General features: G+C 38.5%; 1 protein-coding gene across 3 annotated transcripts in view; it reads right to left on the reverse strand.

The window, feature by feature from the left end:
* Nucleotides 1–25,833, reverse strand: part of VRK2 (VRK serine/threonine kinase 2) — an 87,814-nt gene that overhangs the window by 53,186 nt on the left and 8,795 nt on the right. For 2 of the 3 annotated variants that reach the window (XM_003417580.4, XM_064277031.1), the window contains exons 3-7: nt 16,006–16,055; nt 14,968–15,037; nt 13,671–13,758; nt 11,430–11,535; nt 6,724–6,816 (exon numbers count right to left, since the gene is read on the reverse strand). In XM_003417580.4, the coding sequence (XP_003417628.1) occupies nt 6,724–6,816; nt 11,430–11,535; nt 13,671–13,758; nt 14,968–15,037; nt 16,006–16,055 (407 nt within the window). Of the gene's footprint in view, nt 1–6,723; nt 6,817–11,429; nt 11,536–12,515; nt 12,756–13,670; nt 13,759–14,967; nt 15,038–16,005; nt 16,056–25,833 lie in introns of those variants that run through there. The other variant, XM_064277030.1, reaches the window with a different exon arrangement.

Raw genomic sequence — 25,833 nt, forward strand, 5'->3', positions numbered from 1 at the left:
AAACTTTAATGTATGAAAAGTTTCAAAAAATAATTACAAATGTCAGGGGGTCCCAGGATGCCACGGAAAATGTGACAAGACAATACAACTGTATGAAACAACCTCGTTAAAGACAGTATAGGAAAAAGATGCTAAGTAACTTTAGAATGAATGGCACCTGTATGACTAAAAGCAAAAGAAACCTTACATATGCACTGTATTCTAGCTGATAAAGTTTTTCCAACAGGGGTATGGGATTGTAATTTCAAAAGCACTATACATACATACTGCAAATGAAAAATTAAGCAAAAGGATGGTGAACTGGGGAGCCAGGTTTATTACTCTTGGAGTGGAAGAATACAAATAAACAAGGGGGGAGGTGAGGCTAGAATGATCAATGTGTGTTTAGCCTAATATACACACAGATGATTACACATACAAATATTTGTGACTATGTGTACACACAAGGTTTAGTATACACACATATATCTCCTTGCTCTTTCAGCTAAGAGGGTCTATAAGCAAAGACATCCCAGTAGAACCGAAACCAAACCAAACCCGTTGCTCTCAAGTCGATTCTGACTCATAGCAACCCTATAGACATCCCAATAGCAGTGAGCAAAATTAGCACCCAGATGTTAGTTTCTAACACTGATCTCTAACCCAATAAAAGAAATGCGGAGAAATGTTCATTTCTAGAATTTGGGCAGGAGATATACAGGGTGAGCCTGGAGTATACTGTACTGCCAGAAATTAAGGAAGTGCTCAAAAACAATCACAACAACAACAAAAATCCTACAACTATAGGAATATATCACTCTAATTGCAAAATGAGACAATTTGAGGAACAAAATAGAGTAGTGTCAGATTATAATGCAAAGTATAAAATAATTATCCACCAGTTTAATGTTATAAGAGAAATATTTAACAAGTAAATAAATAAATAGGGAGAACAGAGAGATCCTCCACACAGAATTCAAAATAATTTATGCAGACGCTATGCCTTTAAGGAGGTAGACCATACCTCCCCATTCTTTAAGTGTGGGCTAAGCATAATGACTTCCATCATTTCAGAAAATACACTGTAGGAAAGGAGGGGGAAAAAAAGGAGTAACTTTATACCTGCCCAATATTACCTCAAGCCAGGTGATAGATGTTAACGTCAATAGTGGTATCATATTGACAGTACATACTCTTGATTGATATAAGGGCCCCTGGTGGTGCACATGGTTAAGCACTCAGCTGCTAACCAAAAGGTTGGCGGTTCAAACCCACCCAACTGCTCCATGGGAAAAAGACCTGGTGATCTGTTTCTGTAAAGTTTACAGCCAAGAAAATCCTATGGGACAGTCTATTCTGTCACATGGGATTGCTACAAGCTGAATTCCATGCAATGGTACCCAACAACAACACCCTTAATACGATGGAATAAGAATGGCATATACTCTGTGGTCCTTCCTTCCAAAAACACATTACCACTGTCTAATCTTGAAGAAAATGTTAGACAAATCCCAACTGCACAGATTACACCATCAATAATCCTGAAAACTGTCAAGGTCATCAAAGACAAGGAAAGTCTGAGAAACTATCATAACCAAGAGGAGTCTAAAGAGAAATTACTACTAAATATAATTTGATAACCTGGATGGGAGCCTAAAACAGATAAAGGACATTAGGGAAAAACTGAGGAAACCTGAAAAAAGTATGGACTTTAATTAATATTACTGTATTAATACTGGTCCATTAAATGTGACAAATGTGTCACACTAATGTAAGATAGCAATAATGGGGGGACTGGGTATGATCACATGGTAACTCTCCAGGCTATCTCTGTAAAAATCCTGTAAATCTTAAAACTATTCTAAAATAAAAAGAATATTTTAAGAAAATGGTCAAAAGTGATGAAAACTATAGACCCACACATTCAAAAGGCTCAACAAATTCCAAATAAGGTACACCTACACATGTACACACACACAAACATAATAATTAGAAAACAGTGACACAGAGAAAATCTTAAAAGCAGCAAGGACAAAAAAAGACACATCTTATTGAAAGGAACAAAGATGAGAATGACAGCAGACTTCCTGTAAGGAACCACACAAGCTAAAGGAGAATGAAAGAGCATCTTCAAAGTGCTGATAGAAAACTATTTCCAACCCTAAATTCTATGGTAGTGTTAAACTCAATGATAGAAGTAACTACTTTAAATGCAAATGGTCTAAACACATTTTTAACCATCTGAACGGAGAAAATAGCAAGTCCTGACTATGTACAGTCTTGAGAAGTTTACCTTAAATATAAAGACAAAAATAGAGTAAAAGTAAACAATGAAAAATACATACTATGCAAATGCTAATCAAAAATAGCTAATGTGGCTATATGGTGGTGGTGGTTGTTGTTGTTAGGTGCTATCAAGTCATTTCCAACTCATAGTGACCCTATAGGACAGAGTAGAACTGCCCCATAGGGTTTCCAAGAAGCAGCTGGTGGATTTGAGCGGCTGACCTTTTGGTTAGCAGCCGAACTCTTAACCACTACGCCACCAAGGCTCTGTGGCTATATTAGTATCACACAACAGATCTCAGAAGAAGAAATATTACCTGAGACAAAGAGAACATTTCATAATGAGAAAGGAGACAATTCATAAGGAAGACATAAAGGTCCTAAGCGTATACGCACCAAATAACAGAATTCCAACATACATTAAGTAAAATCTGACAGGGGAAAAAAGACAAATTCATAATTATAATTGGAAGTTTCCATAACTCTTCTCAGTAGGGATGTGGAAAGTCTGAGTAAGTCAACCACCTTGACTTAATGGACATTTAGAAAACACTCTACCCCAAAACAGTAGAATACATATTCTTTAAAGGGCTCATAAACATGCACCAAGTTAGCCCATAAGTTCAGACATTTAAATAAGTCTCAACAGACATAAAAGTACTGAAATCATATAGAATTGAGAGTCAAAAAATAAATCACAATGTAAATTAGAAAATATTTTGAGCCTAATAAAAATGAAAACAAAAGAAATAAAAATGAGTGTTGAAAAGACTATCCTTTCCCCGGTGAATTACCCAGGCATCTCATCAGAAGATTCAATATTGTTAAGACGTCAGTTCCCTCAATTGATCTATATAGTTCAACACAATTCCAGTGAAAATCCTAGTAGGCTTTTTTTTTTGGTAGAAATTGACTAGATGATTGTAAAATACTATATATTGAAGAAATTGACTAGGTGATTGTAAAATATTATATATTGAATTGCAAAGCAGCCAGAATAACCAAGAGAATTTAAAAAAAAAAAGTTGCAAGATTCACAATACCTGATTTCAAGACTTCTGTTCTCAGGTGCTGGGGAGTTGATTCCGACTTACGGTGACTCCATGACTAGGAGACTACAATGATTGAAATAGTGTGATACTGGTGTAGAGACAGACATGTTGATCAATGGAACACAAGACAATCCAGAGATAAACCCCTACATAGATGGCCAATTGTTTTTGACAAAGGTGCCAAGGTAATTCACTGGCAAAATGATATTCTTTTCAACATATGGTGCTGGAACAACTGGACATCAATATGCAGAAAATAAACCTTGACTCTTACCTTGTACCAAATACAAAAATTAGCTTAAAATCAATCAGGGATCAAAATGTGACACTTCCTGAAGAAAGGTCATAAGAAAATGTGACCTGGTCTAGGACATAAAAAGCACGAGTCATAAAAGAAAAACATTATGAATTAGACTTTATCCAAATGAAAAATTTCTGTTATTTGAAAGACAATGATAAGAAAATGAAAAGGTAATCCACAGATGCAGAAAATATATGCAATAAAAAATCTGACAAAGGACTCCTATTCTCAAAATATAACAATCTCAACTCAATATGAAAATAACCCAATTGTGGCAAAAATCTGAACAGGCACTTCACCAAAGAATATCTTCTGTGGGTGGCAAATTAGTACATGAAAGATGCTAAGTATCACTAGTCATTAGTGATGGCTGCTGCAAATTAAAACTACTAAATATGACTGCACAGCCAGTACAACCTGTACAAGGCAAGGTCATGGTAGCTCCATAAAAAAAAAAAAAATACACATCCAAATTCCCTGAGGGTTGAGGCCAGTGGGGACCATGGGCTTGGGGAACATCTAGCTCAACTGGCATAACATGGTTCATAATGAAAATGTGCTACACTCTCCTTTGGTGAGTAGCGTCTGGGGTCTTAAAAGCCTGTGAGTGGCCGTCTAGGATACTCCACTGGTCTTACTCCTTTGGAGGAAAAGAAGAACGAAGAAAACTAAAGATACAAGGGAAACATTAGTCCAAAGGACTGATGGACCACATCTACCACAGCCTCCACCAGACTGAGGCCAGTTCAACTAGATGACTGCTCTGACAGGGATCACAATAGAGGGTCCCAGACAGAGCTGGAGAAAAACGTAGAACAAAAACCTAACTCAAAGACAAGACTTGCTGCCCTGACAGGGACTGGAGAAACCCTGAGAGTATGGCCCCCGAACACCCTTTCAGCTCAGTAATGAGGTCACTCCTGAGGTTCAGCCTTCAGCCAAAGATTGAACAGGCCCATGGACCAAGACTAAAGGGGCACACCAGCCCTGGGGCAGGGACTGGAAGGCAAGAGGGAACAGGAAAGCTGGTAATAGATGGAAGAGCGCTGACATGTCATGGGGTTGTTAACCAATGTCATACAACAATGTGTGTACTAACTGTTTGATGAGAAACTAGTTTGTTCTGTAAACCTTCATCTAAAGTGCAATTAAAAAAATAAATAAATATGACTATATACACCCAGTATAACGGCTAAATCATACAAGACTGATAATACCAAGTGCTGGCAAGATGTAGAGCGAAGGGAATTATCACAAATCGCAGGTGGAAAGGTATAATGACACAATCACCCTGGAAAAGAGTTTGGCAGTTTCTTATAAAGTTAAATATACTCTTAACATATGACCCAGAAATTACACTCCTAGTGATTTATCCACACGAAATAAGAATATATGCCTACACAAAACTCCAAACATGAATGCATATAGCAACTTTATTCATTATCCCCCCAAACTGGAAACAATTCAACGGTCCATCAACAGGTGAATAAATTATAGCAGCATTTGGGGGAATACTACCCGGCAATAAAAAGGAACGAAGTACTGACGAACTTCAATACATATAAATCTCAGAAGCATTATACTAAGTGAAAGAAGCCAGGCACAAATGGACTACAGACTCTATAATTTCATTTATTTATATGACATTTCTGAAAATGCAAAACTATAGAGGTAGAAATCAGTTCACATCATTGCCAGGGCTTGGGGGTGGAAGAAGAAGACCGATCGCAAAGGGAGAAAAGAGAGCTTTTGGGGTTGATGAAAATGTTCTGTATCTTGACTATGATGCTTGTGACAAGACATACATGAGTCAAAACTTGTCAAACCCCATATGTTTAAAGGGGTGAATTTTGCTATTTATAAATTATACCACAATAGACCTGACCTTAAAAAAGCACGCAGACTTCTAAAGGATTTTAACAGATTGCCTAACTGCCTTCCATTAACTTCATTTATTCTCCTATTCCCATTTAATTGACATTCCCACTGGCATTCTACAAGTGCCTGCACTCTCGTCAGCGTCAATATTACCAGATCGTTATTTTAGATATTTCCAATTTTTAAGTTTTTTTTTTTAACAGTGCCTTACTGTTTTGATTTGAATACCTTTTAGTTCCCAGTGAAGGTTAACTTCTTTTCATCGTTTTCTTGAACAGTTGTATTTCTTTTTCTCTGATGTCTGTTCATTCCTTTTAATCATGGTTTTAAAAATGTGTTTTACGTTTTTCTATTAGTTTCTTTTAGAATTTGTTATATATAAAATATATTAGTTACAAACATTTGTAATAAATATTTCTCAGTTTCTCATTTACTTGCCTTTCATTATTTTGCAATTTTTTAAACACACAGACCTTAAATTTTTAAATCTACTAATATTATTTACGATTACTTCTCCTGCATTTTTATTTAGAAATGTCCTTCTCTAATCAAAGATAAGTTAAATATTCAACTCTACCTTTTTCTAATTTTTTTACACTCGATTTTTTAGCTCTTTAAACCTGTGCTGTCTGATATAATAATTCCAAACCACAAGTGGTTATTTAAATTTAAAGTAATGAAAATTAAATTAGAAATTCAGTTCCTCAGTAACAGGAGCCACATGTCAGGTGCTAAACAGCCACACGTGGTTCCTGGCTACCATGGTGAATGACCAAAGAGAGCCCATTTCCATTGTCACAGAAAGTTCTGTTGGAAATGCTGCTCTATGTAAAACTTCATTGGTTGGCTAGCAGGAAAAGAGGAGCTAATGGGACAGTTTTTTTTTTGTTTCCCCTCTGTATAATCCTTCCCTTCTCTCACTGGATTTTGATGGCTCCTTTACGTATCAATATTTGCTCAGAAGTTCAAATTCCTGCTCAGCCACTTCTTAGCTATGTGACCACGAACAAATTATTTGACCCCTCTGAGTCTCAGTTTCCTCATCCTAATTACTCATTAGTAGAGTGAAAGAATTAAGTGAGATAAGCAAGGTAAGAGAAATCACAATGTTCACCACGTTAAGCCCTCACTGTAGACTCTTCCGGGTCAGGAGTTTGTTTTTTGAATGACTCAGTATGGTACACTGAGGACACTTAACTGAAAGCAAAAACTTCATAATGTACTTACCCGATCTGGATTTTTATAGCCCAAAAGGAGATTTGCTGCTTTTATATCACCGTGAATATATTCATTTTCATGTATATATTCCAGTACATCCAACTGTAAAAAGAAAGAAATAATATGAGGTTATACTGCTGTCTATCTAAAACTCATCAACTAGAACTCATCATCAACCTGAACATTTGAATAGAAAATAACATGTGTCTTTTTTTTTCATATTAACAGTGGTAAACCGACATAGTTCACAATTATAGGTTAATTACCCTATGCTAAACTATCACCTCTTGCTTTCTTCCTGTATGATGTCCTTCCACAATTAGTCTGGTCATCGATCACTAGTGTTCAATGCATCAAATCTATTCTTCAGATGGTCTCTAAATTCAGGTGGGATATACTCAAAGTCATATTTTGGCTCTCGTGGACTTGCTCTGATTTTCTTCAGCTTCATCTTGAACTTGCATATAAGCAATTGATGGTCTGTTCCACAGTCGGCCCCTGGCCTTGTTCTGACTGATGATATTGAGCTTTTCCATCGTCTCTTTCCGCAGATGTAGTCAATTTGATTTCTGTGTGTTCCATCTGGCGAGGTCCACGTGTACAGTTGCCGTTTATGTTGGTGAAAGAAGGTATTTGAAATGAAGAAGTCGTTGGTCTTGCAAAATTCTATCATTCTATCCCCGGCATTGTTTCTATCACCAAGGCCATATTTTCCAACTACTGGTCCTTCTTGTTTCCAACTTTCGCATTCCAAACACCAGTAATTATCAATGCATCTTGACTGCATGTTCGATCAATTTCAGACTGCAGCAGCTGATAAAAGTCTTCTATTTCTTCATCTTTGGCCCTAGTGGTTGGTGCGTTAATTTGAATAATAGTTATATTAACTTGTCTTCCTTGTAGGTGTATGGATGGTATCCTATCACTGACTGCATTGTATTTCAGGATAGATCTTAAAACGTTCTTTTTGATGATGAATGCAACACCAGTCCTCTTTGAGTTGTCATTCCCAGCATAGTACACTACATGGCTCTCTGATTCAAAATGGCCAACACCAGTCCATTTCAGCTCACTAATGCCTAGGATGTAGATATTTATGCATTCCATTTCATTTCTGACAATTTCCAATTTTCCTAGATTCATACTTTGTACATTCCAGGTTCCGATTATCAATGGATGTTTGCAGCTGTTTCTTCTCATTTTGAGTCGTGCCACATCAGCTTTACTCCAGCCACGTCATTAAGGTTGACCCTACTTTGAAGAGGCAGCTCTTCCTCAATCATCTTTTGAGTGCCTTCCAACCTGGGGGGCTCATCTTCCAGCAAAGTTCCGCTGCTATTCATAAGGTTTATACTGGCTAACGCTTTTCAGAAGTAGACGGCTGGGTCCTTCTTCCTAGTCTGTCTTAATCTGGAAGCTCAGCTGAAACCTGTCCTCCATGGATGACCCTGCTGGTATCTGAATACCGGTGGCATAGCTTCCAGCATCACAGCAACACGCAAGCCCCCACAGTACGACAAACTGACAGACATGTGGGGCACTGAAAAGACAGGAAAGAACGAAAAGGCCAAGATGGATGTCAGAGGAGACTCTGTAACTTACTCTTGAGCGTCAAGCAGCTAAAGCAAAAAGAAGAATTGATGAAGTAAAAGAACTGAACAGAAGATTTCACAGGCCGGCTCGAGAAGACAAAGTATTATAATGACATGCGCAAAGAGCTGGAGACGGAAAACCAAAAGGGAAGAACATGCTTGGCATTTCTCAAGCTGAATGAACTGAAGAAAAAATTCAAGCCTCGAATTGCAATAGTGAAGGATTCCATGGGGAAAATATTAAACGATGCAGGAAGCATCAAAAGAAGATGGAAGGAATACACAGAGTCATTATACCAAAAAGAATTAGTCGATGTTCAACCATTTCAAGAGGTGGCATATGATCAGGAACCGATGGTACTGAAGGAAGAAATCCAAGCTGCTCTGAAGGCACTGGTGAAAAACAAGGCCCCAGGAATTGATGGAATATCAATTGAGATGTTTCAACAAACAGATGTAGCGCTGGAGGTGCTCACTCATCTATGCCAAGAAATATGGAAGACAGCTTCCTGGCAAACTGACTGGAAGAGATCCATATTTATGCCTATTCCCAAGAAAGGTGATCCAACTGAATTCAGAAATTATTGAACAACATCATTAATATCACACGCAAGGAAAATTTCGCTGAAGATCATTCAAAAACGGCTGCAGCAGTATATTGACAGGGAACTGCCAGAAATTCAGGCTGGTTTCAGAAGAGGACGTGGAACCAGGGATATCATTGCTGATGTCAGATGGATCCTGGCTGAAAGCAGAGAATACCACAAGGATGTTTACCTGTGCTTTATTGACTATGCAAAGGCATCCGACTGTGTGGATCATAACAAACTATGGATAACATTGCGAAGAATGGGAATTCCAGAACACTTAATTGTGCTCATGAGGAACCTTCACACAGATCAAGAGGCAGTTGTTCGGACAGAAGAAGGGGATATTGATTGGTTTAAAGTCAGGAAAGGTGTGGTCAGGGTTGTATTCTTTCACCATACCTATTTAATCTGTATGCTGAGCAAATAATCCGAGAAGCTGGACTATACGAAGAAGAACAGGGCATCAGGATTGGAGGAAGGCTCATTAACAACCTGCGTTATGCAGATGACACAACCTTGCTTGCTGAAAGTGAAGAGGACTTGAAGCACTTACTAATGAAGATCAAAGAACACAGCCTTCAGTATGGATTACACCTCAACATAAAGAAAACAAAAATCCTCACAACTGGACCAGTGAGCTATATCATGATAACCGGAGAAAAGACTGAAGTTGTCAAGGATTTCATTTTACTTGGATCCACAATCAACAGCCATGGAAGCAGCAGTAAAAAAATCAAAAGACGCATTGCATCGGGTAAATCTGCTGCAAAGGACCTCTTCAACGTATTGAAAAGCAAAGATGTCAACCTGAAGACTAAGGTGCGCCTTACCCAAGCCATTGTATTTTCAATCACATCATATGCATGTGAAAGCTGGACGATGAATAAGGAAGACCAAAGAAGAGTTGATGCCTTTGAATTGTGGTGTTGGTGAAGAATATTGAGTATACCATGGGCTGCCAGAAGAACGAACAAATCTGTCTTGGAAGAAGTGCGGCCAGAATGCTCCTTAGAAGCAAGGATGGTGAGCCTGCGTCTTACATACTTTGGACATGTTGTCAGGAGGGACCAGTCCCTGGAGAAGGACATCGTGCTTGGCAGAGCACAGGGTCAGCGGAAAAGAGGAAGACCCTCAATGAGGTGGATTGACACCGTGGCTTCAACAATGAGCTCAAGCATAACAACTATTGTAAGGATGGCACAGGACCAGGCAGTGTTTCGTTCTGTTGTGCGTAGGGTCGCTATTAGTCGGGACCGACTCGACGGCACCTAACAGCAACAAACTATCACCTTTTCTGGTTGTTCATTCTGTAAAAATGGTGATAAAATGATCCTCAAATACCAAATGTTTTCAACAAACCTGTCATGGAAGGAAACCTGAATTCAACAACACCTCAATGCCTATGGAAACCCTGGTTGCATAATGGTTAAGAGCTACGGCTGCTAACCAAAAGGTCAGCAGTTCAAAACTATTAGGTGCTCCTTGAAACCTCTATGAGACAGTTCTACTCCGTCTTATAGGGTCGCTGTGAGTCAGAATCGTCTTGACAACAGCGGGTTTGTTTTTGGTTTCAATGCCCATGCCTTTGGCAGCTCAATGGCCAAATCACACTGTATAAAAAGGAGAAACACAGAATATGTCAAAGAGATCTACAGTAAAATAAACACACAGCCACTCAGCAATTCCTCACCCAAGCTACACTATAAATCAAGTCTTGGAGACCCCACAACAAAACACCATGTCCCTGAGCACAGGGAAAGGCATGCTCCCTCCCTACAGGGATCAACAGGTCCTCGGCCTCGTCTCTGGAGCATGATGCATACAGGCGGTGATCTATAAGCATTTGCTGGGTCGACGAATGGACAGATGGACGGACGGACAGATGGATGGATGAAGAGACAAATTAAGGAGCTCTGTTTGCCACATCCCAACTTGGCGTCAGTAGTTTCACACTACTTAAAATGGAAAAAAAATAAAAGGTTTAGGAAAAGAAGACACAAACAAGCTAAGATGAATATGTGGTATAAAGAAAATGTGTGCACGGGTGCTATGAAGGCTTCATTGCTCCTTATTTGGCAGAGTATATGCTGTTCATTGCCACGACTAAGTACTTCTACCATCCCAAACTCATCATAAAAATTTTATAGCACCCCCATACTGTCGCACGTTCAGCATGGAAAATAATCTCTTTCGCCTTGATTTGCATTGTTATCGATTTAACTGACCAAAGAGAGCTTATTCTTACAGCGATAGAAACGTGTTCTGATACTTAAAACAAATGTGTGAGGAAAAAAGAAATGGGACTGTAGAACCAATGCCTAATTGGGTTTGTGATGCCAAACACGGCACATTCTGTCACTCACACGGCCTGCTCTTCATCAATTTCACCAAAATAGCCTCCGCTGTCAATAACTGGCATTTCTAGGGCAACGATCCTTCGTTCTCTGATAATTCCACAAAGGGCAAAGATCTGCGTATTTAACAAGGCAATAATCTGAAAGTGGAGCACGTGAAATAAACTGTTCCTTCTTACCATTCGGATAGCGAGCTGCAGGACGGTCGACTTTTCAAAAGTGCCGCTGCGGTCTGCGAGCGTCTGTAAATCCACTCCTAGTCTTTCCATCACCATGAATCTGTAACTATAAGAAGGAGGCATCAAAAAGAGGTCTTCTTGATACAGGGATCCTTGGAACGGCCCGTCAATGAATCCGAAACAAGGAAAAATACTTCCAGCCTGACAGGGCAGGACGACGCGACCAGAACCTGGAGAGAGTGTGTGCCCAGGAGTAATCCTGCTGCCCCGTTACAGAAAGTGACCGTTCAGGATTTACTCCGCAGCCTTTGTCTCACAGGAGAATGCCGCGCTGAACCGTCCACTGTTGTAGATCACGAGGACAGGACAGTCTTTTTAAATCTGTCCTGAATGGAAGACATGTTGACTTCATCACCCTCTCACCATGTGACCTTGAATGAATTATTTGTATGCCTGGAAAATTTCATTTGTATTTGTTTTTTGACCTTACAAGATCAAATTTCATTCACAAGCCACTGCTTTCTATAAATGCATGAATGTCATCGTGACACACGCTTTTTTTGCTGATTTATTGTGCTTTAGGTGAGACTTTACGGAGCAAATTAGTTCCTCATTCGACATTTATCCACAAATGGTTTTGTGACCTCAGTTGCAATCTGCACAATGTGTCAGCATTGTCCCCTTCCACTCCCCACTTCCCTGTTCCCATCCTTCCATTTTTCCCATCCCTTCCTGCCTTCTTGCCATTGCTTGTGGGCAAGTGTTGCCCTTTTGGTCTCGTATACATGATTGAACTAAGACGCACATTCCTCACCTGTGTTATTGTTTGTTGTATAGACCTGTCTAATCTTTCGCTGAAGGGTGAATTTCAGAAGACGCATGCTTTTTAAAAATGTACTCGTCCCTTTTCTCTTCTGTTTGGTGCCTTCTGCCCATCTTTTCTTCCCTTAACCTATATACCCATACCAGCCACAATTCTATATCTATTTGTGTATATACATACACATAAACACACACGTGTAAGAATTTTTAAGTCTTTAATTTACAAAATTGCAATCTTATTATACGCACGTTTCTGCATCTTACTTTTTTCAACAGTACTTCACTGAAATCCTTCCAAGTCAACTGAGGAAGCTCCAGTTGATTTCTTTAATGGACCACAGAATATCGCATCATGTGGATATACCATAGTTTACTCGGTCATTCACTCCCCCTTTGGCAGTCCTTTACTTTGTTTTCAAAATTATTGTTGGTTCATTTTTGTTTTTACCTACATCCTTTAAAGATCATTTGAGCAAGACACTGACCTCTGAGCCTATTTTCTCACCTATGAAATAAAAATAATATTTTTTATTTTAAAAGGCTATTTGAAAGGACAAAATAAGGCAACGTAAATGAAAATTCCTGCCAGAAAACGGGTACTTAACCAATGATAGATTTTTTTAATAAGGTCATTATTTGTGAATTATTTATAGATGGTGACTCGCCATATTTAGTGGTTTTAAATTCTACAAATTCTTTGTTGCACCTCCCCTGAAGAGATACAGCTTAATTGATCCCCCTGTCTTGAGTTTCAGGTGAACTTAGTGACTTGTGTCTAGCAAAGATAATAAGCAGAAGTAATAAGATACCACTTTCAGCATTAAACCCCATTGCCATCCAGTCGATTCCAATCCATAGCAACCCTGTAAGACAGAGCAGAATTGCCCGATAGGGTTTCCAAGGAGTGCTAGTTAACAGCCAATCTTTTGGTTAGCAGCTGTGTCACTTAGCCACTGCGCCACTAGAGCACTGGGTTATAAAAAGACTGTGGTTTGCCATTGTACACGTGTGCACACACACTCTCTCTGAACTACCTGCTCTCAGGAAAGCCATGTGCCACGTCCCTGAAGGCACCCAGGCAACCTACGGGTAAGCCCGTGAGCAGCAGAGGTCTCCCAGCATCACAGAGAGTTTAGAAGCAGATCTTCTGAAGCCTGCCAGGAGTCACGCGAGGGTGCTTAGAAGTGGACCCTCCTCTAGCTGAGCCCTGAAATGACTACAGCCCAGCAGAAAGCGGACTATGCCCCCACGAGAGATCCTGAGCCAGAACTACCCAGGTCAGCCACTCTCAGATTCCTGCCCCACAGACACTGTGAGAGAACATGTTCCTTGTTTTAAACCACTATGTTCAAGTAATTTTTCACACAGTAACAATAAGGAATAGTTACAGGGCACTATTTGATTATAATGTCATTTTACCTTCTTCCCTTGAATGTAGTCAGACCAGATCCATAAAATAGAGGAATTCCTAAATAATCAAGTTGCTTGAGTGCTATCCACCTTTTGACTGCAAAGACAAATTTGATACCAAAAAAGGTTCTCATTATTTACAAAACTATTTCTTACTTTTGCTTAGATGCTAAGGCTTACTTAGTTAACCTAAATGGCAGTAAGACCCTTACATGCTAGCTAATTACTACATATAAAAAATGCTCACTACCAAAGGATCGATAGGTATATGCTTTTTCTTCCCTTTTCCTTCAAAACCGAAGGCACTGGTGGTAGTCTAAAAAACAGAAACTGACCAGAAAAATCATCTTTACCCTGAAACCATGTTATACAGAAATTGTTTTCGATTAAATTTAGCTTTAAAATATCAAACTCACTTAAACAATCAACGGGCATATTTACTTTTATACTTTTCTAGTCTATATGTTTAATGTTTAAGACAGCTCTACTGATAGGCAATCAAGTTTAATGGACTCTATTTGTCACTCTGACATACTTTAAGCAGTTAGCAAAGACTACAGCCTTAATGTTTACAAGGTTCTGTTAAGAAAAACAAAGTTAATTATTGAGGCTAAGCCATTATTCTTTTTCCTAAACATGATACAAAATATATCTACTATAATACAGCCATTACTCAAAGGACCTTCTTGAATGTTTTTCTTAGCCCATCTATATCACATAGTATTTACAGCATATTTTTATTCTTCTGTATTTCTGCTCATATTCATTTCATAGTTAAATCCTCTAACCTGCTATTTCTTGCATCTGATATATAGCTCAAATTAATTTCCCAATGTTCGAGTTTCTAATATTTTTAACTTACTTTCTCGAACACCTTAATATTTAATCATTTCTCTACCCCTTAATCCATTCTAAGATCTTTGTTTGTTTATATACCTCGTGACCATTTTCATGCATTTTTCCTTACATCCTTCTTATCCAAATGGTTCTTATAAAAGAAATAATAATCTCATTCTCCTTTCACACTTAGATAATTCTTCATAGCTTAGATCAACAGCCCGACATTTTATGTAAAGTAGTGGAAACAACTTTGACTTAAAAATATATAATCCATTATGTATGCCATATCAAAGATTTTTACACCATCTGTCTTGCTTTTATATGTTATAGCAGTTAACTGTATCACTTTACAATAAAATTTCTTATTGAGAAGAATTTTCCAGAAGGCCAGAAAAAGACCAAAACATTAACACTTACTCTCACAAGCACATACATAGAAGTAGTGTGCTTTGTTAATTTTACTTACTACAGTCTTTTTTTGCAGCTCTTTGATAAAATTTAAGCTCTGAAAATAATGGGCCATTTTCTTGATATTCCTATAAAAGAAGAGAATAATTAATTATACTAGGAAAGAAATAATCCTCAAGATGGAACTGATATTTCAACTATGAATTTATGAGTATACATATGCAATATAAAACAGCACTTGGACCGAATTTCCTGAAACACAGGCCCCAGATTTTCACTAAAAACCTCTTGAAGGCACTAAATAAACTTGAAGAATCTCATTTTAAATATGATATACTGTGACTACTATCCCTATATGTCTTACCCAAACCAAATCCATTGCCATCAAGCTGATTTCGACTCATAGTGACGTTGTAAGTCAGAGTAGAACTGCCCTAAGGGTTCTCAAGGCTGTAAATCTTTACAGAAGCAGATTGGCTGGTGGGTTCGAACCTCCAAACTTCCAGTTAGCAGCTGAGCGCTTAACCACTGAACCACCAGGGCTCTTCCTATATGTCTTCCACATGAAAAAACTAGTTTTCTTACGGAAAGCACTTACTCAAAGTAGTGAGAATTGTGTGTAGGGTACACATTGTATACTGACATGTATATAAAGTCTGATACATTGTACACGAGCCTGGTGGCTCACTCATACATAATATACCTTTACTGAGTGTCTGCTATATTTTATTCACTGTATTGGGCACACATGCAGAGAAATAAAACTCTGTCCCTGCCTTTAAGGACCTTACCATCTATAGTTAGGATAGTTAAATAATAAATAGACTAATAGAAAGATGGATAGACAGATGATAGATAGATGGAGAGACAGATGATAGATAGATGGATAGACAGAGAAATGATAGCATGATGGCAATAGAGAAGAACAAAGATTCCCCAGTATTTGTATTTTAATAATGTGAAAAATAATCATGAACTAAGTTTATTAGAAATAATTGTATGAATTAAGATGACAGACATTTTTTACAAAAATAAAGCGAATAAAACAGAAACGTGTCAAGTATACGTGAAATAAAAATATAAAAGCAATACTTACCACTTTTATGACATGCCTTGCATCTTCATCTGGTTTATCTGTGGGGAACGCTGCAGGAAAAAAAAAAAAAGGCAGGAAAAAACAGTTGTTTCTAATTACAGAATACTCCTATATCCCAGATACTGTGCTAAGCATTTCAACCACCTCTTAAGGAAGGTGTCATCTCCACTTTACATAATATGCAGTGAGAGTTTAGAGACATTGAATAACTTACACACTAAGAAAAGGCAGTCTGGAGAACAAAACTCAACTCTATGCCACACAGTCCATGCCGTCTACTATAAGCCCTATTTACATATTCAAACATGGAAACCAACAGATGATATTGATTACATGGATCCAAAATGTAGGAGATAATATTTTTATGGTATTAAATCCAATAGATGATACATAGTTAAGTCCATTTGTTCAATTCCACCAAATTAGAATCTATGATAATTTAGAAATGAAAATTGATACATTTTGAATATATATTTGAAAACATTCCTACTTGGCAGAATTCCAGAATAAACCAGGTTAAAATGAGAATTAAGTCCTAAAAAATCATATTCTGAGTCTAGCATCATTATTCCTGCATTAAAGAATATGTATCTCATACGTCCCTTTCAGTTTCAAGTTTTTGTCCTGCTTCATTTAAATTCCTATTTTCCATTTAGATTTCAGATAAATAATCCAACCATTGAAAACTCTAGTATTAAAAATTTTTAGGACTCAAACTTTTTTTCTACCTTATCTGATTAAAAAATTGCTCTATTTTCAAATCTCAGTAAGAGTTTACATATATAATTGTATTGTGAAGGTCTACAATTTTGTCACTCATTCATTTGTTTACTCTTCATCCATTTATTACTTCATTCCAATTAACCAATATTTATCAAGAAGCTTCAATATACCAAGCATTGTGTTAAGTGTTAGACGGGATGATGTTTTAAGGGGGGGGGGGGAGTTGGAGCTAGTGTTGAATATAATTAAAAATCAGTACTTAGCAGATACAACAAGATCAAATTCTCCAGGTATAGTTTCACTATATTTATCAAAACGCCTGTGTTCCCCTAATGCTTTTTTCCTGCCTTCTTCTAACTACATCAATGGTTATCTTTTCTCTGTTAATTCATATCTTAGATGTAAATAAATACCTAACAAATTTAAGTATATAAATTCTATTTTACAGTTGAGCAAACTCATGCACAATTTTGTCTGCCATTCTCCACAGTATTTTTGAGGTCAGCAATACTATTGGCCAGTTTAAGAAATAACTTCAATTTTAGCTGATATTAGATATAAACTGTGAATTCAGACTTCTGTACAGTAATAAAGAAACTAAACCACATTTGTATCTATTCCTCTTTCCATCTTTATTCATGTAAAGTTACCTCATTTTTCTCCCACACAGTAGCCCCAAGGGAACTGGAAGGGGAGTGGATTATGCAGAATAGGAAAGGAGAAAACTGAAGAAAGTATATACTACAGGGGAAGGGGTCCAACCCTGGTTATGAGGAATACATCCATGGTATGGTGCTGGAGGCTGGGAGAGAAACAACCCTGCCCCAGCCCTAGTCCACTCAGAACAAAGACTGCTCTAGGCAATGGTCTTTGCTTCCTGATGTATAAATGGTAGAAACTACCTGCTTCTAGCCAAAAAGCAAGTAACCTTAGCAGCAGATAAACCTTCGAGTCCAGTAGAATGCAATAAGCAGAAAGGCACAGAGGGAAAAGAGGGGTTTCACCTGACCAATAACTTATTTCATTGCCAGCGGCAGGAAAAGATACCCAACTACTCCAGTGCCCTACTCCTTGCTGATTTCAATCAGTATATCCCTATTATTTTATGAAATTATTCACATTATTTCACATAAACATAATCATGTGTTGACACACACTTGTAGATACATCCCATATTTGTCATTTGATAGCTAAACAACATTCTCTATAAACTTCTAAGCCAGCGTATGTTGGAGGGCCTAAATGCAGAACCAACTGACTAGAAAGCTCTTACAAATAGACGTTATATGAATAAACAGATTATCCTAGTACCATGGTTGGGGGTAGTGGTAGAATTCTTAACCTTCCATGTGGGAGACCTGGCTTTGCTTCTCGAGCAATGCACCTCAAATGCAGCCTCTACCCACCTTTCAGTGGAGGCTATAGCATGTTGCTATAATGCTGAACAGGTTTCAGCGAAGTTTCCCAACCAAGACAGACTAGGAAGAAAGGCCTGGCAATTTATTTCTGAAAAATCAGACACTGAAACCCTATGGATCTCAACAATCACATCCCATTGTGCTTGGCTGTCATGAATTGGGGACCAACTTGACAGCAGCTATCAACAATAACAGTACCATGGAGACATCCTTACGGTAGAATAATCAATCAGACAATTAAGGAAACAGTTATTTATTTTCTACTGTAGGACAAGCTTGATTCTAACTAGTGGTTTAAAATTATGACAAGAAACAGACATGGTCCCTGCTTTTACAATCAAATGGAGAAATCAGACACTCAACAAATACTCATACACAAATGTAGTGCTGTGATTATAATAAACATAAAAAGGAAAGAAAGGTACTAGAATACATAATTTAATCTGTACAGAGGAAAATAACTGAACAAGAATAGTTGGAAAAGTAGTGAAGAGCCAGGTACAATTTCAGTTATTAATTTCTGTCTAATGGTGTGTAAGGGCATTGTTAGAGGTCTGCATTAGGAGCAGACTGCTGTATTCCAGGGTGGAGACCAGACTGAAGGGGATTCGGAGCGGGTCAGTTAGGCTTTACTTTTGGCAATCAGGCAAAAAGGGTTATAGCTGAGACTAGAGTGTTAATGGTACGTAAGAGAAACGAGCAAATCCCAGATATAGTCAAGAAGTAACAGGATGCAATTAAACCACGTATTTATTGCTTGTTTTCCCCTGCTAAAATGTATGCACCTCAATAACAGAAATATTTTGTTTTATTCAGGTGTGGGTCAGGCACCTGCAGCCCTGGTGGCACAGTGGTTAAAGCACTCACTTGCTAAACAAAAGGTCAGTGCTTTAAACCTGTCAGCCACTCCCCAGGAGAAAGACGTGGCTGTCTGCTTCCATAAAGATTCATAGCCTTGGAAATCCTATAGGGCAGTTCTTCTCTATCCTGTAGGGTTGCTATGAGCCAGGATGGGCTCAATGGCAGTGAGTGGGTCCCAAACACCTAGAAAAGGGCTGAGTAGGCATTTATTAAATATTGGGTAAATAAAGTAATGAAGGTAGGTGGTACCTAGAGGGAAATTTATACCATCACCATTGGGTGGTTATATATATATATATATATTTTTTTTTTTTACTGAAAAATGAGTGAGCTAAGTACCCAACAAAAAAGACTGGAAAAATAAAAACATGAACAGAGATTGGTGAATAAAAACAAACAGACTGCTGAGAAGCCCTTAGGGAATAATCTCCCAGTAGAAATAAACACACCTAGCATCCACAACATGGCTTCTAAACACCATTTTCCAAATCAAAGGAACTTCACCATTTCACATATATTCTCATCATCCAAAGATAATAAACATAAGCAGAACATAAACAGATACTAGAACCATTAATTTTTCTTCTTGATGATCTCTTTGTCATTTTTCTGTAGATTAAATTTGCTTTGCTTGCTTATTACAATATAACTAATTCTTTGCCCAGCTGCCTCTCTTCTTTCCTTAAGCCCGCTATCCATGTTCCAGTACTGTCAGAGCACTTACATATTCAAAACTATTTTTCAGTATCTCATAGATTTTCAGGGTCACAGGGAACAGTCCTTCCTCCAATAAAAATTTCTTATTTTTACACAGACCCTGATACTACAATCTACACTAAAGTAGCTAATTTCAGAACATTCATACTTGCTCAAGAGCGTTCAGCTGACGTGGAAATTCTGAAGATTACGGAAGTCTATACCATTTTTTTTCTTCCCCTTTCCATCACATAGCAATGTTTGCCCATTGGCTACACAACTTGGTTTGGGTTTCTTTTCACTTGTCGTGAAGTATATTGTGAGGGGATTTTTTTTAGTGGCTTTTATTACTTTTCATTTCTACCATCCTCCAAATGCTTGGAAAGAGGCTAACGTAACTAATACTTCATTCTTAACTGTAATACATCTGACACTGCAGCTCTAAGTTAGAAATTTAACACGTGATTTTTAAGCAGACACAAGATCAAGTATAACGAATAGCTTTTCCTCACGTTCACCAGAAACTGAAATTAAGGATCCTGGTGGTGCAGTGGTTAAGAGCTTGGCTGCTAACCAAAAGGTTGGTAGTTCGAACCCACCAGGTGCTCCTTGGAAACCCTATGGGGCAGTTCTGCTCTGTCCTTTAGGGTCACGATGAGTCAGAGTCACCTTGAGAGCTACGGGTTGTGGTGGTGTAGCGGCTAAAGTGCTCAGCTGCTAACTGAAGAGCCAGCGGTTAAACTCGCGGCCGTCCCACCAGAGAAAGATGAGGCGGTCGGCTTCTGTAACGACGTACAGCTTCGGAAACCCTGTGGGCATTTACTTGGTCCCACGGGGTCGCTATGGACCAGCATCAACCAGACAGCAATATTGATATACATTTTTAACCACTAGAAGTGTTCAAAGCCATGTATTTTAATGTAATAGGCTGTATTTTGTTCATTCTTTTCCTTGCTATGTGTATACTCCAAAGTGGGGGGAAAATTCTAACATAAAAACTAGCATTGCGATATCTAACAAATCTCTCTTCTCTACTGAAAATACCTAAGGTTTACCTCTACATGAAATGTTCTAATTTTTTTCATACAGTCATCTATAGGTATGTAAGAAATACCTTAGTACTGTATAATAGTATCTTGACTTGAGTGAATAATGTCCTAAAAACTAAAATTTCATTATAAAGAAAATACTGGGTATCTGAAACAAATTCTGTAAGGGAACATATTTATTAAGATTCCACTTATCCAAGTACTCATTTATTTACTCTTTAAAAGACTAAATGATACCTCTTTAAATTATCATCCAATGAAAAAGCACGGTCAAGAATACTGCAATATTTGAGAACATCTATTTTTACATGATGCTCATTAAAAACCCATCATATGCATTTAAAAAGAGGCCTTTTTCGATTTTCCTGCTGCTTATTAAACTGAAAACAAATGCATAAATCCCTAGAGACACATTTACTCATTTCTGAAAAGCATAAAAATCTACCAAACCTTTCTCTTCAGATTTTATGCACTCTTGATTTACTATTCTCATTTTTTTTCCATGAAAATATTGTTTGATCTACGACATGGTACATTTGAAACGCATTTTCTTCCAGTCCTCAACATTAGGCTTACTATAAATATCAGATGTTCTTTCACAGATTTTGTGATCTTAATAATATTAAAGACATATCACTGATGCTCTATGCCTCAAGCTGTCAATTTCCGTGGAAAATGACACCACTCTTAGCATCATCACTAACAGATTTCTTAAATTAGCTGCCAATACTATCAATGACATATTTCATCATTATCTTAGACATGAATGTGTCATAAGCATGTCATTTGCCACTATTTTCTCTGGCCAGCAATACATGCAAAGTGTTCCTTGACAAGGGACATGGCCAAGTAGAGCAGAGACCTGGTGTCAGATGGAGATGGACACAATTACTAAATCTGTGGTCCGGAGGCAAACTATTGAACCTCCCTAGACCTAACACCTTCCTTACTAGGTTGCTGGGAAGATTAAACAGAACAATGCTCGCAAAGCACTTCACACACAGCTGGGCACATGCTGAGGGAAAGGTTTTAGTAGTTGAACGTGAAGACGATCATCAACTAAAAACTAATTCAAGGACCATCCCTAGCAGCACTATTATCAGAGGCAGAGAAGCATCTGACACACCGTTGCTCTTCACCAAACCCCCTCTCAGTCCTCTTCACCTTCCTCTGCTCTGTATTCCAGGCCTCCTGAGTAGGGCTTTGCTAACATTACGGCCCAGAGTTCCATTAGGTGGCCCTCAGAACACCTAAAACAGAGCGTTGTTCTCCATGAGCCCCTTTCACACGTTTCCTAGCTTCAGACCACTCTTGCTTGAAATCAATTTGCGGGAAGCTGTCTTCTTCACTCCACACTAAGCCTAGGAGAGAAAAATGGCCAGTGTCTTTGGAGAATAATTAACAAAAGACAGTTTGTTTCATCTTCATGATAAAATACAGCATCCCTATTAAAAGGCAGATTCATCATCCCAAAAGTTAAAGAGAATGACACTTTAAAAGTAATTCCAGCTGATTAAATTCAGGGTTCTGGAAAAAATTTTTTTTTGTAATTTGTGAATATACTCTGAATCTTTCATTTGATCGTAAAACGTATTAATGATCATTTAACGTGGCGCCCTGGCCTCTCAGTGTTCTATTCTGAGCTAGTCAGACAAGTGGTGGCAGGCACGCGGGGCTCAGTAATACTGCCTCTCCTAGTTAAATACCCTAATTCACTTGGATTGCAAATTAGAAAGGGTCTCCTGCACCCAGACACGTATTCAATGATGGCTTTTGCAAAATGTGTTGATTTTTCCTACACTGTTTTGCCTCTGTGTATGTCAGCTTTGGCCTCCTTTTCTTGCTCTTTGAAGCCATTGTCTGCCTGATACGAAAAATGTACGTTAAACCACATGACTAATTACATAGATAGGAAATTCCCAATCTCCAGCATAAACTGCCTACGCTCAGAAACCATAACAAAAGCTTCTATGTCCAAAACCCTAACCAAACCTTTCATAGGTTGGGATTAAAAGAAATTCTAATGATTTATTTTTTATTAAAATTGTGTTCACCATCTTTGAAAAGTTGACTTCTTATGCATGTTACATGCCTACAAGTCAATCCGTTTAAGAGTGAACGTCATGCTTTCTCCCCACAAAAGTTTATACCTGCAGTTAGGTCTGTTTCAATTAAATGCTACTCAGTAGAATTGTTTTGCTCTAAACATACAACTGGTAAATCTTAACCCAATGCCCATTTGTTAATTCTCCCCACACTGTGTGTAAACACAGTAGGCTTCACCAGTAGATTCTATAGACTATGGATTAAGTACATGGCTTCTTGTATTTTAAAAACATACTTGAAAGGAAAGTAACAGATATTTCTCTACCTGTGTCTCCTCAAAATATATGAAAATAATGTCTCTAAATTCAAAAGTGCAGTGGTTTACATATAGGTAACATGTTGTAATAGGCAGAACACAAAATTCAGTCCTATTTAACCTATTTATTGGGAAATGATTTTATTTAAATAACAGACAAGTTCTAGAGTTAATTAAACAAATCATTTTTTGTAAACTATAATATTCAAGGCCTTGTTTGAAGCACTCTGATTGTCCATAAGGAATTTATAATCTAGTATATTTGTGTGTACGGGGGGTGGGAGGGATAGATAATAAAAACCAAAACCCACTGCCATTGAGTCAATTCCAACTCACAGCAACCCTACAGGACACGGTAGAATTGCCCCACAGGGTTTCCAGGGAGCGGCTGGTGGATTTGAACTGCTGACATTTTGGTTAGCAGCTGAGCTCTTAGGCACTACTCCACCAGGGCTCCAGTATATAAATAGCACACAGTATACAAACGGTAATCATATGAAACACAGAGATTAGCACTATGAGAGGCACAGAGCCCCATGGGAACAAAGAGAGAGAAAGTTGTGGATACTCCCGCTGGCCTCTTTAAAAAAGGCCTCTTTAGCATGACAAAATTCCCCTAAGACGACCTTCCCGGAACAGTCATTGGTTTTCAGACCAACCCTCACAACAGACCCTCCTAGCTTCCAGTCTACCAAGTCTAGGTAGCCTGCGGTGGCTTGCCTTTTGCTAGACCACTTCTCTCTGCCTCTAGCTGTTGCCCATCTCATAGTTAGCAAGTGCAGGAGGTGTGTCACGTGTCGCCACACTCAGGGAGCCGTGGAATAACTAACGCTGCACCAACTGCCTAGTTCAACCCTGGATGTGAGATTTTTGTTTCTTGAAAATGATGTTTCAGAACTGGAAGATGAGAAGACGAGGGGGGAAAGTAGCCACACTAGCTGCTCTTCAGAAACGGCCACAATACCTAGCAGGTTGGATTAAGGTCTATGCATGAGGCAAAGCTTAGAGTTTCATTGCCTTTGTTGGCTCATGTCACTTCTTTAATTAATGTCACTTTCTCTGGTTTAATATCGGAGCAAGTGACAAGAGTGCTTTGGATGAATTGTGTTTTCCGAGGACTGTATGGCACACTCTCCCGCAGTCTGACAGAGGGACGTGCCAGTTTTACTTGGCAGTTACAACGCACCAGCTTTAGTTTTAGTAGTTTAATTTGTGGTTATATGTTTTGAATACGTTGAAGTATTCACAACAGTCTCATGGAATCTGTTCCATAGATAACGTTTACACAGTGGAAAAGAAAAAGCAATGGCTATAAGGCTATTAGAACAAGCTTCTCTTGGCCACAGCTGGTCTTACAGGCATTCCTGTAAATTTAAGAGCATTCAGGGGGTGTAATTAAAGTAATCACAGGCAATGAGGCCTCTTTTTTTTTTTTTTTTTGGTCCACTTCTGTGGTGGGTGTGAGACGATCATAAGGAAAAAGATGTTTAGAACTCGTATTATGCAAAATCCATTATTCAAGAAGCGAAGTTTATATACATGATAGACATGCAACAAAATAAATGGAAGAATAGGGAGCTTTGTTACGTATGCGTTAAACTGGTTCTAACATCTTGGTAAACTAAGTTTCTATTGATTAAAAAAATCCAGAAGAATTTCTGCCTTGAGAGAAAGGGCTCAACTTTTTCCTTTGGTTCAGTGAAGGCCGTTGTTGTTAAGTTGAGCGCTCTGGAGGGTTTTTATTTGGTGTTTTTCCTTCATCTCCTCTGTATACTTTTGTGAAGCCTCATCAGCTCGTGGTGAGAAGAGCTGCCACCGAGGAGTTCTTCCCAACTTTGTCTGCCCTTTCTAAATTTAGGGTTCTCTCCTGCAGCAGGTTGAAGATCTGGCTCTGACTGCACCGGGCTCTGCTGGAGAACAGAAATATTCATCTCTCCTGAATGCATGCTGCTTAAGTGCCGGAGGCGTTTGCAGGAGAATCTCTCTCACTGGAAACTTCATTACAACACTTTCTCTTCCCACATGAAGGAGTAATTCTCATACACCAAAGATAGAACTTGCTTGACACAGCCACAGGAGCCCCTGTTTGACTCGCAAAATGAATCAACCTCTAAGTTGGAGTAGAAATGGCATGTCCTTTAACCTTAAGCACAAAAAGCTCTCAGCAGACTGTAGTTTTTACATCCCTGGATGGGAGTTTGGGCCCCTGATACTTAAACTTGATGCACATACTGGGTTTCTGGCATGCTTTTTCCCATACCCATCTGCTAGCCTGGCACCGTGCCCATTCAGAAGGTGTGATGCCAGTTTCAATAGGGCATAGGTGCCAATCAAAGATGGGTTTGGAGGGGCAGCATGCAGAACGCAGCAAAAGTCAGCCTTTCTGCCAGAAGACCCTCCTGTTATCATATAATGCCAATGAAGGGCCACATGCTTTATTGATTGGGACCACATTGCCTCTGTGGATGTTTCTGGCCATCAGTGGATGTCTTTCTACAAATCCTCTTCCTCAAGCATCACTTGATTGGAGGTGTTAAAGAAAACACAAGTCTACCTGGCTAACTAAAAGCGTCGCCTTTTTAGAAATAAATAATTCAAGTCTTCAACAACTGTCTTAAGACAACTGCTGAGTTTTCTGCCTGTTCTCCTAAAAGACCTTTTCACAGAGAACACTGTATAGTATTTGGAGAAAACTCAGTTCATGCAATGGAGTTAAATG

The sequence above is a fragment of the Loxodonta africana genome, chromosome 26 (assembly GCF_030014295.1).
Source record: "Loxodonta africana isolate mLoxAfr1 chromosome 26, mLoxAfr1.hap2, whole genome shotgun sequence".
Classification (NCBI taxonomy): Eukaryota; Metazoa; Chordata; class Mammalia; order Proboscidea; family Elephantidae; genus Loxodonta; species Loxodonta africana.